This window comes from Chionomys nivalis, chromosome 12 (genome assembly GCF_950005125.1).
Source record: "Chionomys nivalis chromosome 12, mChiNiv1.1, whole genome shotgun sequence".
NCBI classification, from domain to species: domain Eukaryota; kingdom Metazoa; phylum Chordata; class Mammalia; order Rodentia; family Cricetidae; genus Chionomys; species Chionomys nivalis.
In genome coordinates this window covers 71,943,558-71,958,869 of record NC_080097.1, presented here as the reverse complement: position 1 = coordinate 71,958,869, position 15,312 = coordinate 71,943,558, and the positions used below count along the sequence as shown (strand labels likewise).

Sequence of the window (15,312 nt, the reverse complement as noted above, 5' to 3'; positions counted from 1 at the left end):
AAAGGTTATTTATAGCTGTCATTTATAGCTGCTGGGAGAGGAAAAATTAGTTTTCTCCCATGGAGTGACACTGGGAATATCACCCACTCCAGGGCAAGCCTCGATGTCCAGAAGTAGCTGACCAACATAATGGACTCCACAGTTTTTTGTGTGCTTTTATTTGACAGCATTTGACAGCAGTTTGCTGGTTTTGTTTGGTTTTCCTATTTGGGTGTTTTTTGTTTTGTTTTGTTTTATTGGTTTTGGGGGGTTTATTGTTGCAATTGGGCTTTTGTTTTTTTGAGGAAAAAAAAACAAAGTTGGGTGGGTAGAGACAGGGAGAAGATCTGGAAGGGCTTTGGGGAGGAAAAGATTATGACCAAATATATTTAAATTTAAAGACTGTTTTAACTAATAAAATTAATTTTTTGAGACAGGGTTTCTCCGTGTAACAGCCCTAGTTGTCCTGGAACTAGATCTGTATAACAGGCTGGCCTTGAACTCACAGAGATCCACCTGCCTCTGCCTCCCAAGTGCTGGGATTAAAGGCATATGTCACCACCGCTTGGCAATTTAAATTTTCTTAAATTTTATTTGTGTGTATGTGTGTATGTTGTGGAGGTCATCAGACGACTCTGAGGAGAAGGTGACTCCCTGCCATCTTGCGGGGTCTGGGGATCAAACTCAGGTTGTCAGGCTGCCTGCAAGTGCCTCTACTGTCTGAGTCATTTTTCCAACCCAAGTAAAAATAGTAAGATAAAAAACATCCATGTTCAGGCCTGCCATGGTGGCACACATCTTAAATTCCAGCATTTGGGAGGCAGAGACAGGCAGATCTCTGTAAGTTGGGAGGCCAGCATGGTCTACAGAGTGAGTTCCAGGACAGTCAGGACTACACAGTGAGACTGTATCTCAAAAGACAAAGTTCAAGCTCTTGAAATTTTGGAGGAATCTAAAACTGCAAAAAGTAAAAATGTATGCTGGCGTGTCCTGTCACCTGGAAGGCAGAGGCAGGAAGGTTGCAAGTTCAAGAACAGCCTGAGCTATAGACGAGAAACTATCTGTTATTACAAACACGGTTAACAACCAGGGCATGGGGAAGCTGGAGACCCAACGGGAGTAACTAAATTGACTCAGCACCAAAATGAGTTATAGATGTGGTTGATTATATCCAAAGACAAAGGCTTCTCTCAGCCTTAAGCAGAGGAAGTCTCTTCACAGGACAGTGTTGAATGCCATATACTGACTGGTTCTAGATGTCAGCTGCACAGACGTGACCAGCACACATATGGAGGAAACATTAGGATGACACCTTTATTACATTTATTCTTACCTTTTCAAAGACTGTACTGTCCAGGTAGGGATGAACATGAAAAGCCCCCCTTATCCTCTTCACTCCCGGATACAAGAGTGGGACCATGTTGACGTACGCCACACCATGAAACGAAAGCTGATTTTCATCATCGGTCTAAGGGGACAGGAACAGAGGCATCAGAGCACAAAGCAGCGAGGCAGACTGTGTGGAGGCTTCTCTACGAACAAGCTCTGCCGAGTAATCAGTTGTAGGTCTTGGCTCAGTCACATAGACACTTGGGACCTGGCTTCATTTCCACTATGATGTTGGGTGGTGGTGGTGCACGACTTTAATCCCAGCACTCAGGAGACAGAGCCAGCTGGATCTCTGTGAGTTTGAGGCCAGCCTGGTCTACAGAGTGAGTTCTAGGACAGGCAGGGTTATATAGAGAAACCCTATCTCAAAACAAAACAGTTTTCATTGTGCACATTCATTGTAGATGGCTCTGTGTTACACAAGGACATGTTTAGTCAGGTATGAATATGCACTGAGCACACTTTTCCATACACCCTTCCCCTTAGTTCCTTTGGGATTAAAGGCATGAGCCACCACCGCCCAGCTGACATTACTTTATTCTTTATGGCTGAAAAAGTTTCATCATGTTTTTAAAACCACGTTTTCTGCAGTTGAGGGCCTGGGTTAGCTTCCTAACTGCCGTTGTGAACAGTGATGTGCCAGTATCTCGGTGCTGGCTGGCAGTCATTTGGGCAAATACTCAGAAGCCGTACAGCTACAACAGATGTTAGGTCTATTTTTAGTTTTAGAGGAACCTCCATACTGAATTCATTGTGGATGGACTACTTTCCGTTCCTACCAGTAGTCCCATAAGGCTCCCTTTTGCTCATTGTGGTGGTAATATTTTTGTTATACAAAAGAGCCTTTATCAAAACCAAATCAAATAACTTAGATGTTTGTTGGGTGCCTGTTAAAAGATGTGTGTCATGCTAGGTTCAGTGCAGGCCATAAGCAGTATGAGCCCACCCTCACAAAATTTACACACAAGGAATAAAGATGAGACACATACAGGAAAATGACAGAGAGAATGCCCACAAAGCTATGTCTTCCCAGCACTGTAGCTTATAGAGTCTAGAACATTCTGTAGGTAAGTCTAAACTTACTAGACTGAATGGATTACTCATTTTGACCCAGGTAAAAATGACTATTTTTTTTATGGTACCTATGGTAAGAACATAGCAAAGGGTCAAGGGGAAATAAGTATCTGAAAGTAAGGCTTGAACAAGTATTTGTGAGCAGCAAGGAACTTCAGCGGTCAATCATCCAGGTTTTCCTGGAACACACCAAGAAAGTCCAAGGCAAAGAACCACAGATTGGTTGCATTAGGAAAAACAGTTGCATAAAATCAGATTAGACAAAGAGTAACACATTTAATTTGATTGGTCACTTCTAATTTTGAAAACTGAGATGAAGGCTGTCTCTGTTGCCTAGGCTGTTCTCCAGCTCTGGAGAGCAAATGAGCCTTGTCTCAGTTTCCCGGTTGCTGGGAGTCATGGACAGAAGCCTCCATACCAGCTTTACTCAGGTACACATTCACCTTCTCAAGTTTGCCCGATTTCCCTTTAGGTACAGTAACCAAAGGCACTCTTGTGATCTCCACAGGCCAGAGCCGGCAATCAGCGATTCGCTTCTGGAAACTGCAAATGAAAAACCATCCCATCAGCACCACACTGCAAACACCGGCCGTTATGGCTTAACAGGAAATATTCCTCTTCTGTAGAAAATAATTAGGACAAGGAGCTTGGGTATGACGCAATAGTAGAGCAAGCCCTCGCCTAGTCCTAAGTATAAAGTCTATCAACCAGAAAGTAATGAAATATGTGTGTGGGAGGGAGGGAGGGAGGGAGGGAGGGAGGGAGGGAGGGAGGGAGGGAGGGAGGGAGGGAGGGAGGGAGGGAGAGGGAGTAGAATGACTGTCTTATTAGGCAGGTGATTCTTCGTTGGTTTTTGCAACAGTCTTGGTACTATGGCCCAATGTAGAGGCTGGAAAATGCAGGCTCACTCCCACCTTTTCTGTGAGTTTGGAGCTTAGTTCTTTTGAAATTAAGTTAGCGCATTGTGGTAAGTCCATGCCATTCTGACAGGTGGTCAGGAGTCCATGCCATCCTGACAGGCAGTCAGGATACACAGCTGTACCTTTGCTCCTTCTTTAAGGACAGTCTTCAGAATAGTGACCTAGAGCACCTTCGCTATCCAGACAACAGGATGCTAATGATTTCATGTCTCAGTGATAAAGCCAAGGACTGTGTGTTATTCTTTCTATCCTTGCTAATAAAGTCTTCTGTTACCGTCTCCCCCCTTCCCCATTTATGTTGGGTATAAAAGCTGTGGGAAAATAAACGCAGGTGAATTTCAGCAAGTCAGTCACTGGAATGCCCTCCCAATACTTTCTAAATTTTCTGCTTTTTGTTGTTGCTGTTTTTTGTTTGTTTGCTTTTTTGAGACAGAGTTTCTCTATAGCCTTGGAACCTGTCCTGGAACTAGCTCTTGTGGACAGCCAAAGCCAGCACAGTAACCAGGATAAAACCTAAATAGCAATTTTGACAAATTACTGGAGACTAACAATTGAAAACATTCTGGGGAACCCAGATGTAAGGGTCGCCTCTTCTTATGCATGTTAATTGCAGGAGTCCTGCAGGGCCCCAAAGAGAAGAGAAATTTAAAGCTTCAGGGATGGGTGGGAAGCAAATGTTTTGAAATATCCTTGAGTATTCATTTTTATTTTTATTTGTTTTTTTTTTTTGTTGTTGTTGTTTTGGGTGTGGGGTGTTAAGTTCGGAGCATAACTCCCAGCCTCCAGGCCTGAGAGTTGTATTGGTCTGGACAGCATGCCAGGATTTGGGATTTTTGCGTTGGCAAAGAGCTCGCGTTAGGAAAAATTCCTAACAGAGTTATTTTATTTTTGAGAAAGGGTCTTGATTATATAGCCCTGGCTATATATACCAGACTCATCTCAAACTCACAGAGTGAGTTCTATCTCTGTCTCACCAGTGCTGGGTGGGATTAAAGGCATGTACAAACTTGGCCTTTTTTTTTTTTTTTTTTTTTTTTTAATAAGTTGGACGGTGGTGGCAAAGGCATGCAGATCTCTTTGAGTTTGAGGTCAACCTGGTCTACAGAGTTGAGTTCCAAGACAGCCAGGGATGCACAGAGAAATCCTGTTTGTTTGTTTGTTTGTTTGTTTGTTTGTTTTAAGATTTATTATTTATTATGTATGCAGTGTTCTGCCTATATTCTTCCTGCAGGCCATAAAAGGGCACCAGGTCTCATTAAAGATGGTTGTGAGCCATCATGTGGTTGCTGGGAATTGAACTCAGGACCTCTGGAAGAGCCCGAAAGGTCCTATCTGTAAGGGCCACTACCAGAGCCTTATGTGTTCCGAGAATAAAGTTGGCTAGACACCTTCACCAATGTCCAGACTCCGTCTCTCACAACAGGTTGAGAGGGAGGAAAAAAGACTACGAACTCCTCCTGAGAACAACAGCCTGAGCCTACAACACAGAGAACTCATTCCCACCCCTACAGCTGAAGCCTGGCAGCAGCCGATGGCACTCAAGAGAAGCAAGATTTCAGCAGAGAAAGTAGCAGAACCGAGTTCCCTCTTACTAGGGCTCTTAGGACAGTCCAGAGAAGACAAGGTAGGAGAAATGAGCGAGAACCCAGGGGCACAGCTATGACAAATGTTCACCATATCCAGCTCCTAAACAGATCAAGATCAAACTTCACACTTAAAACCCTAGTCCTGACTTCCTATTTCCCCAAACCTAATACAAGAATAAAAAGGGCCAGTGACTCAGTGGGACGCTCATGGTGGAAGAAAAGAGATCCCAAAAAGTTTTCCTATGACCCACATATATGTGATGAAGTGGGACGTCACAAAATTCGAAAGATATGAATTTGAAATCTGGTGGCTGAGAAGTGAAGTAAGCCAGCCAGTGATGTCTGTGGCTGAGAAGTAAGCCACCCAGTGATGTCTGTGGTTAAGAAGTAAGCCAGCCAGTGATGTCTGTGGCTGAGAAGTAAGCCACCCAGTGATGTCTGTGGTTAAGAAGTAAGCCACCCAGTGATGTCTGTGGCTAAGAAGTAAGCCACCCAGTGATGTCTGTGGCTGAGAAGTAAGCCACCCAGTGATGTCTGTGGGGTCAAATCATCCCCGGTCATGGACCACTGGACAAATGCGGGTCCTGTGCTTCTCAGGTCTCCACTGTCCCGAGTGCCACCCCCACTGTCATGACTGCCATGTCCACTAATCTCATCTCCAGCCAAAAATTATCATGTAGTCAGTACAATTATCCAGCAAAAGGAGCCCTGTCTGGTGAGGAAAGACTGCAACCTCGGTTCCCATCCAAGTCAACAGCACCAAATGTTGTAGCTTAGTGGTGGGTGAGAATGGATGACAATATACAACAAACAAACCCACGTGGGCGTTGATGAGGGTGGGGGCAGTGAAAGAGAAAGTCCAGCCAGATGACCAGTAAAGGGGAGTGAGGCAGAAGAGAATGAGGAACTGCCTGAGCTTGCTTTTAAAGGGGCCTTGGCGCCTGTATAAAGAGCCTTACGGCAGCGGTGATGCAATGACATCAGCCGTAGGCAGGCTAGGCCTCTGCCTGAAGACAGACAAGCCATGTGCTGCAGTGGGACCCTGGGGCTGGCTGGGCCTGTGCTGATTACAGACAGGTGCGTCTTTCTGGGTGGCAGCGGACAGGCCAGTATAATGCCTGAATGTTAACAACATGACCTGTAAAATACCTACCCAGTGTTTCTATAAATGTAAAACTATTCTGAAAAAAATCTGTTTTTAAGAGTCAGAGCTGAGAACTGGGGTTGCAGCCATACTGGTGGCCCTGTGTTTGTCATCTGTAACCAGCTCTCTATGGCAGAGAAAGTTATCTGGGTCTCCTGTCTTTCCAGAATATCCTGATTCATGCTGGGGACAATGTGTCCAACTAAAACAATGTACTTTCTAGTATAAATTTTATCTAGAGATGATCCATGAGACATATATAGAGGTTATTAGGTTCCTGAGTGGTTTTGAGGGAGAAGATTCCTAAGCACATCTATCATCGAAAGACCCAGATAAATCCAGACCCCTCTAGCAGGGAGAGTAGAACCAAAAAAATCTAGCAGGGAGAGAAGAACCAAAAATCTAGGTTAGCCGTTTCAGTGACTCTGTTCTAGGAACTAGCTGACCATAAAGTTAGATTATAATCTTGAGAAACAGGGAGTTACCCCCTTGTGATTATCACTGGTATTTTCGGAATTTTCCAATGACGCCCTCCCTACCCCCTTTGGGTTATTGGGTTATGGTTTCTTCCCTTAAATACCCCCTTCTCCCAGCTACTTGGGGTCAAACTCTACCCCTGCGTGGGAAATGAGTTTCGGCCCCAGTGCACTGGTTCATGTCCTGTCAATAAACCTTGTGTGATTGCAAATACTCACAGTCTCTCATGAGTTCCTGGGGGGTCGTGTTACTTAAGTGAGAGTCTCCCCACTCCGGGGGTCTTTCACCACTAGCAGCGTGTACGCTTTTAAATCCACACACACTTCCTTCTCCCACTTTCTGCCAGCAATGGGAAGTGCAAGCCAGGGCTTCAGCAAACATTTTTTTTCATGTGTCTGCATATTTTGTCTACATGTATGTATGTGTGCCACATGCATTCCTGGTGCCCACAGAGGTCTGAAGATGGCATTGGGACTGGAGTTACAGATGGGTATGAGCTGCCGTGTGGATACTAGGATCAAAGCCTGGTCCTCTACAAGAGCAGCCAGTACTCTCATCTGCCTGGTCAGCCCTCTGGTCTTGGTGCTCATAGATGTGCCCTAGGGAATCTGGAATGTTTAGTGTTGTGCTTTCCTGTCCCTTTAAGGGACAAGCCACGCCCACTCCCATTACCTCTGACCTCCCCTGCCATCTTGCCCTTCCCTCTTCTGTTTCTTCAGTGTGCTCACACGTTTTCTCTGGCTCTCTCTCTCTTCTCTCTTCTCTCTTCTCTCTCTCTCCCTCTCCCTCTCCCTCTCTCTCCCTCCTTCCCTCCCTCCCTCCCTCCCTCCCCTTCAATAAATGCTTTTATGGCTACTTTCTGTGTCCATGGGTCTGCTCACAACCGCCATGCATTGGGAACTTTGCCGCCGCTCGGGTGCCGGACTCTGGAGCCGGCGCCCGGCACTGCTGGGGACCCGCCGGAGCTTGCTGCTCCGTGAGCCTGCCGGGTGGGGGGAACCCGAACGTTTTAAGAATAAGATTTAGTGGCGCACGCCTTTAATCCCAGCCCTCGGGAGGCAGAGGCAGGCGGATCTCTGTGAGTTCGAGACCAGCCTGGTCTACAAAGGGAGTTCCAGGACAGGCTCCAAAGCTACAGAGAAACCCTGTCTCGAAAAACCAAAAAAAAAAAAAAAAAAAGAATAAGATTTAGTCCCAAAGAAAAGAATGCAAAACCCCCTTTCCACCAGAAGGCTACAGGGACATTTTTTTCTAGCCTGGTGAATTTTGCATAATCTGAGCAGCCGGAGTCAACTTGGAACCTTCTTCCAGATCCATCCCATAAACCTGTTTTTCTCAGTAAATCTGTAGATCCCATCTTTACGGCATGGACTTTACAAAGAGTTTCAATGTAGTCACCTCTGCTCTGTGTTAAGCTTACTTTGTTCCTCAAGTAGATCTCGCCATGTTTTGTTGTGTGCACAGGACTGAGTTAATCATCACAAGAATAGCTTTCAGCAGATTATGCTGTATTTAAATAAGCCAAAACTAGCCTGACAGTGGTGGCGCACGCCTTTAATCCCAGCACTCAGGAGGCGGAGGCAGGTGAATCTCTGTGGTCTCAAGCCTGGTCTACAGTGCGAGTTCCAGGACAACCAGAGGTAACCAGAGAAACCCTGCTTGTGGGGGAGGAGGGCGGTACCCAGCCTGCAGGCCTGGCTGGTCAGCTGCGCAGTTTTTCGTTCCCACCTTGCAACAGCAGAAGGGTCAAGGTAGCAGCGACTCTCCAAGTCCCAGACGATCCTCTTCTTGATGCATTCTGCTTGATTCCTAAATTCCTTGTCCTATGAAATAATCAGAGGGAATTTTCTGTTTATTCTGGTGGTGTGTGAGTGCTCTCATACATGACAGCTACTGTGGCTACAGGTCTGAGATAATCTCCTGAGATAATGCCATGTTTATATCAACCCATTACTAGGTGCCAAATGTTTATGCACAGAACCTCAGAAAATCATGGAATTTAAAAAACGATCTCCTATTGAGTGGCAGTGTGTATTTATTTATCTAATCTTTTTTTTTGGGGGGGGGGGACAGGGTTTCTCTGTAGCTTTGGAGCCTGTCCTGGAACTAGCTCTTGTAGACCAGGCTGGCCTTGAACTCCCAGAGATCTTCCCGCCTCTGCCTCCCGAGTGCTGGGATTAAAGGCGTGCACCACCACCGCCCGGCCTTATTTATCTAATCTTATTAGAATCCTGAAAGCAGCTGGCACAGGCTGTGTACATGAATTCATTGCTGTCTGCTCTTGAATGTAGCTGTGATGTGACCAGTAGTAGTTCTCTGAAGTGATAGACTGTCACCTGGTTCTGTGAGCCTGAGTTTCTTACGTCAGAATATTTTTACCACAGCGACAGGAAGTGAAACTAATACACCACTGCCATTGTTTTGAAGAGATTTTCCAGGGCTGTTTGGAGTGGGACATCTCTGCATTCCTAGTTATGAGGGGGGTGGGGCCGGAAGATGAGGTCAAGGCCAACAGAGGGCTCAACAAAAGCTTTACAGATTTTAGTTTGGCTTGGTTTAGCCCAGGCTGGCCTCCTGGCGGGCCTGAAACTTGCTACTACGTGTAGTCTAGGCTGGCTTGAAGATCTTTTGCTTCCTGAGTGCAAAGATCACAGATATGTGGCGTCACACCTGGCTCCTTTGCGGCTAATTTTAAGGTACAACTATGGCTGAGAAACAATTATGTAAACTAAAACATAAGATCCAAATATATAAAATAAAATGTAAATCTAAGGGAAGTGTGAATATCCACTAAACAAAGATGAAAAGACATTTCAGACTTTTAAATGTTGTTACCCTTATTACAAGCTTATTAGAGCCAATGAAAAGAACAACATCCTCATGTCGCTAGTTTTTCTGAATGTTCCTACTGATGTTTGTCAACTAGTACAAGAGTCATTTACAATTACTTTTCTAAAAAAAATCTTGATTATCATTAGTAAGGAAATGAATAAGTAAATTAAAGTATCTCTACTCAATGTCATGTCGTATAAGCAACCACAAAAAGGAAAACAAATGAACATTTTTTAATGTAGTAATGTGAGAAAATACCCAAGATACACTATAAAGTAAGACAAAGCACACCGTAAACTAGCCTGTAAAAATGATGGGGACAGTACCAAATGTGTGCACTAATGTCTATAAATGTGTGAGGCAAAACTGACATGCTTCCCTGCTTCTGATGTAAGCCTCATCTATATCCAGTCCTGCAACAAAAACAATACCATGAAATAAACAGAAAAAGAGGAGCGGCTTCTTGTTTGGTTCTTTGCTTGTTTGTTTTTTAGAGACAGGTTCTCTCTGTGTAGCCTTGGTTGTCCTGGAATTCGCTCTGTAAACCAGGCCTCAAACTCAAGAGATCCCCACCTGCCTTTGCCTCCTGAGTGCTGGGAGTATGTGCCAGTGCCACTACCACCAGGAGTAACTTCTTGATATGTTCTAGTTCTGGAAATACAATTGAATACTTCCCCAACGTCTAGATTACCTAAAAAAAAAAATGTGTATGGGCTTTGCCTATAGATATAGATGCCTATAGATATAGATGGCTATAGATATGGATGCCTATAGATATAGATGCCTATAGCTATAGATGGCTATAGATATAGATGGCTATAGATATAGATGCCTATAGATATAGATGCCTATAGATATAGATGCCTATAGATATAGATGGCTATAGATATAGATGGCTATAGATATGGATGCCTATAGATATAGATGCCTATAGATATAGATGCCTACAGATATAGATGGCTCGCTGTGTATCATGTGTGCCTGGTGGCCAGGAAAACCAGTAGGGGGCATCAGGTCTGCTAGAACTGGAGTTATAGATGGTGGTGGTCCTCCACATGAGTGCTGGGAATCAAATCTGATTTTTCTGGTTTTAGCGAATATGTATAATTCCCTTACATTTATAATTTATTTTATATATTTAGATCTTATGTTATATATCTTAACAACTGAGTTATCTCTCCAGTACCAAGAATTTTTTTTTTAATTTAAAAAATTTTTTTGGAAACAGGGTTTCTCTGTGTAGCCCTATCTGTCTTAGAATTTGCTCTGCAGACCAGCTGGTCTCAAATTCACAGAGATCTGCCTGTCTCTGCCTCCCAAGTGCTGGAGTGCTGAGATTAAAATCATGAACAACCACTGCCAGGCTAAAGTGAAGCTCTGTCATGAAGAAAAAAACAAAAGAAGAAAAACCATTCTCTATAAACCTTGCTGTAATGCTGTCTGAATGTCATTTCATTGCCTTGGAATCATCATCAAATGGAAAGGCCAATAGAGATGTAGCCCTAGGGACCTTTCATTGTTTTCTTTTAAGCACTTGTTTTTGATTGGTAAGTCTGTCCTGAAATCTGACCCCCTTCCTGTCTTTCCCAGGAAGGAACCGGGCTATCTCTCAATCTCCCATGGTTGCACTTATTTTGGGAGAAGCCCTGACAAAGCAACTGTTAGGGAAACAAGATGGGAACGAATTAGGAAGGAGACACATACACGGAAGAAGGACTTTTACTGTGTATGTCTTAATGTCAAATCTTGAAATGCATTATTCTTGCTATAGTTTGGAAGTCGAATGTGTCTCTATGGTTTTTTTTTTTTTGGTTTTGAGACAGGGTTTCTCTGTGGTTTTTGGAACCTGTCCTGGAACTAGCTCTTGCAGACCAGGCTGGTCTCGAACTCACAGAGATTCGCCTGCCTCTGCCTCCCGAGTGCTGGGATTAAAGGCGTGCGCCACCACCGCCCGGCTGTCTCTGTGTTAAAGGCCCCACAAGTGGTACTATTGGTAGATTTGGAGCCTTTAGGAAAGGAAGCTGGATGGAGGCTCTTAGGTACAAATCAGAGGGTCCAACCTATCACAGTGTAATGTAGAACTCTAAAATAACTCTAAAGTCATTTCTGACAACTCTGAGGCCTCTCCCCTGGATTCCCCCTCTCCTCTCTGAGTGCCCCCCTCCCCTGGGAACCAGGAATCTAACATTACCCATACACGTACTGAAATGTTAGGAACTTTCCATTTCCCTGAGTCTTTGTGAATGCTCTCCAGGAATTGGGCCAGATAACCTTTAAGATGTTGACTCAGTTCCTGATGTATGTGCCAGGTGGGAGGCCTCCTGGAGACTTGATTTAACTCAGCCCCTGGGAAAGGGGTCAAAGTGACCCTCAGATGTCTCCTCTTACCTGGCAACCGCTCTCCAGCCCTTTTGAATAAGCCAATCATAATAGTTAAAGGACAACCCTCAGACACCCCCTTTGCTTCTGTGGCTTTTTCCTTTAAAAGTAGCCTGTACCAGCTATTCGGGGTCTTCTGGCCTCTCTAATGCTGAAAGACCCTGTCATGACAGAATTAGTAAAATCCTCATGCTTTTACATCAGCTGTGGTGGGAGAGATGGTCTCTTGGGGCAACTCCTCCTCGGTGATTGGACTCTAGGGTTCAACACCAGAGCCGAAGCTCCAGTGAACCACACAGACCTTTTCTCTTTATAAGTTATCTTGTATTTATTATAGTAACAACTGAATAACATACTTATCTACTCAAAAAGAAATGAATGCAATAGAAAGAGTAAACTGGATGTAAATTATTATTTGCAGAAAATTAGATATTGATTATCACATGTAACCAGTTTTGACAAATGTCAAGTGTTTGTGTGTGTGTGTGTGTATACATTTCAGATTCACAAAGGGCTTATAATCTGTTAATGCACGGTGTTTAGCATGAAAATTCTCTCTCACCTCAGGGTGGTTGAGTTCTCCTTCCTCCTCCTCATAGGGACCACCCACAATGAATTCATCAGGAATGTTATTAGCTCCTGGAGCAAGAATGTTAGCAATAGGCCATTTTTTAGGCCGGGGAACGACTTCTCTTTCTCCTCCAAGCTTCAGATTTCCATTCTTGAATACCATAGGGTAGTCTTTCTAAAACAGTAATGCCAGATGTGAGGACACTCGCAAAGGGCTTTGGAAGTTAGTCTGCTAATGCCGGGTGGTGGTGGTGCACGCCTTAATCCCAGCAGTTGGAGGCGGAGGCAGGCAGATCTCTGTGAGTTCTAAGTCAGCCTGGTCTAGAGAGTGAGTTTCAGGACAGGCAAAGATACACAGAGAAACCTTGTCTCAAAACCAAAAAAAGAAAAAAAATGTTTGCTTACTACTTTTTCCAGTAGAATTCTGGGTATTATCCCAATGATTACCTAGTAGGGCCTGTGCCCTTCACTCTCTCTGTGCCAATGTATAATTCTGTGAATTACAGAAAACAAGATAAAATGTAAATTATTCTCTTAAAAAGTGTTTTACTCATTAATTTATATGCGTGTGCATGAATGTGCACAAATTTGGGAACTGGTGTTTTCTTTCCCTATGCCATTGGGCTCAGCAATATACCTTTACTCTTTAAGGCATCTCACCAGCCCACCCCAGGAATCAGTAGAAACCTCAGGTTGGAGCAGAGCAAGGCATACATGTGCCATGCACAGTCATGGGCTTGTTCCTAGACAGGAAAGCAAGCATCAGACTCAACTTGGATTATTCCAGTTTCAGAAATGAAAATCAAATGTCCCTGGGACCCACCAATCCCCAGCACGAGTGTTATGATAATTTGCACGCACAAAGCCATGCCAGCAGCATGGGTGAGGTCATTAATTTACTGCACCTTGGGCCTTTCCAGCAGGAACCTTATGCGTTCCTGAATCTAGAAATCTGAGCTAAACAATACCTGTAATTAAGAGGAAGCAGTGCATAATGAGATACTTATACACAACCCATAAAATAATCCACGTATAAACACACCAACTTTAAACGGTGCACATTCTTTGGACCATAACTATATGGTGATTAATATAAATTACATGCAATGTATAGATTGTGTAACTGCATATGGTTATGAAAATATACATGTAAAACAAAAAAATCAATGTTAGTTTTTAAGCCTAAAATAAATCTTAGCCATTGGTAGAGTGGGTCTGAGTGCAGTCTTGGCGGGGAGGAACATAGCCCTGAGTGTGGGCTGGCTTGAACCCACACAGACATCCGGAGCAGGGCTTTACCTCTCCAACTGATGGAACCTGCAGCCCAACCATGTAGTTCTGCTGAAGCCCTACGGGCATGAATGACTCTGGAACAGAGTAGGCGGCCTCCAGTGTGACCTTCAGGAGATTGCTGGCTGACACCTGGGCGGCTGTCAGTAGTGGCTCTGTCACAAATACCTTCACATCAAGGCTGCACTGCTATAAAACAAAATTATGCAGCACTCAGGAAAATTGCCCTAGGTCTTCATAGTCTTTACTAACATTATTTCCTACTATTGTTTAAAACAAGGTTAAACTTAATTATTTTCAAACAGAGGACTTAAAATTTATTTTTCCCCAGGTACCAGGAGTTGAAGAAAGAGTCAAAAGGAGAACTGGAGAGTTTTGCTGAACTGGAGTCCTTTTCATTCTACAACAGTGAGGTAAAAAACAAACACGCAGGCCAGACAGAAGTGGTGCACGCCTTTAATCCCAGCATTCAGGAGGCAGAAGCAAGCCAATCTCTGTGAGTTCAAGACCAGCCTGGTCTACAAGAGCTAGCTAGTTTCAGGACAGCCAGAGCTGGTACACAGAGAAACTCCATGGGGGGGGGGCAACAAAACAAACACACATGGAACAGGAGCTGGATGGCTCCACACAGAACATAACCAGTAGGCACTCATGAAGTGGGATCGAGTCCTTGTATTTTGCTAGCCTGTATTTTATGATTATGTGGGATGTGTTGCATGTATGATGTGTGTATGTGTTTGGGCACATATGTGCCATGGTGAGCATGTGGAGGCTAAAGGACAACCATGGATACTGGTCTTCACTTTCCACTGGTCTGGCTTTACAGGGACTATGGGAATTTAAGCCCAGGTACTCACATTTGTATGGTAAGTGCTTTATACCTAAGCTGTCAACATCACCATCACCATTGCTGGTATTATACAGGGTCTCGCTGAGTGGCCCTGGCTGGCCAAGAACTTCACCTGCCTCAGCCTCCCAGGTGCACACAAGGGTGTGCATCACTGCATCCACTCCCTTATGGTTATTCCTATCATTTAAATGTAGTCATTAGTCATAAGGTATTTTCAGTCGGGCAATGGTGGTGCACGCCTTTAATTTCAGCACTCTGGAGGAAGAAGTGGGCAGATCTCTGTGAGTTTGAGGCCAGCCTGCTCTACAGAGTGAGTTCCAGGGAAGCCCAGGCTATGCAGAGAAACTTTGTCTTGAAAAAAAAAAGACATTTTCAAGTATTTGTGTGTGTGTGTGTGTGCGCGCGCGCGCGTCTGTGTTTTTTATTTATGTGAATGGGTGTGGTCAGAGAACAACTTGTGGAAACTGGTGAACTCAGCTCTTCAATGTGACAGCCAAGTGCGCTCCCATGAAGTCATCTCATTGGCCCCTTACATGTGTACGGACTGCTAATAATATGCTAATAAAGAAGACAAGTCCCAGCCGAGCTGTTGTGGCACACACCTTGACGTAGACTGATCTTTATGAATTTGAGGCCAGCCTGGTCTCTAGAGCTAGTTCCAGGACAGCCAGGGCTACACAGAGAAACCCTGTCTCAAAAAACCAAAAAACAAAAGAGACATGTTTCCTTTCATTATTCGTATCATAGCTTTATGAGTTATGACAAACCCTGTACAAAATACTCTCTTTGAGAAGCACCAAAGAAGTGAGTAATTAATTACTG

General features: G+C 44.2%; 1 protein-coding gene across 7 annotated transcripts in view; it reads right to left on the bottom strand.

The window, feature by feature from the left end:
- Cfap70 (cilia and flagella associated protein 70) overlaps positions 1-15,312 on the bottom strand; it is a 58,956-nt gene that overhangs the window by 32,323 nt on the left and 11,321 nt on the right. For 5 of the 7 annotated variants that reach the window (XM_057786519.1, XM_057786520.1, XM_057786521.1 and 2 more), the window contains exons 5-9: positions 13,650-13,829; positions 12,343-12,525; positions 8,298-8,392; positions 2,886-2,985; positions 1,313-1,447 (exon numbers count right to left, since the gene is read on the bottom strand). In XM_057786519.1, the coding sequence (XP_057642502.1) occupies positions 1,313-1,447; positions 2,886-2,985; positions 8,298-8,392; positions 12,343-12,525; positions 13,650-13,829 (693 nt within the window). The remainder of the gene's footprint in view (positions 1-1,312; positions 1,448-2,885; positions 2,986-8,297; positions 8,393-12,342; positions 12,526-13,649; positions 13,830-15,312) is intronic. The other 2 variants (XM_057786523.1, XM_057786525.1) reach the window with 2 other exon arrangements.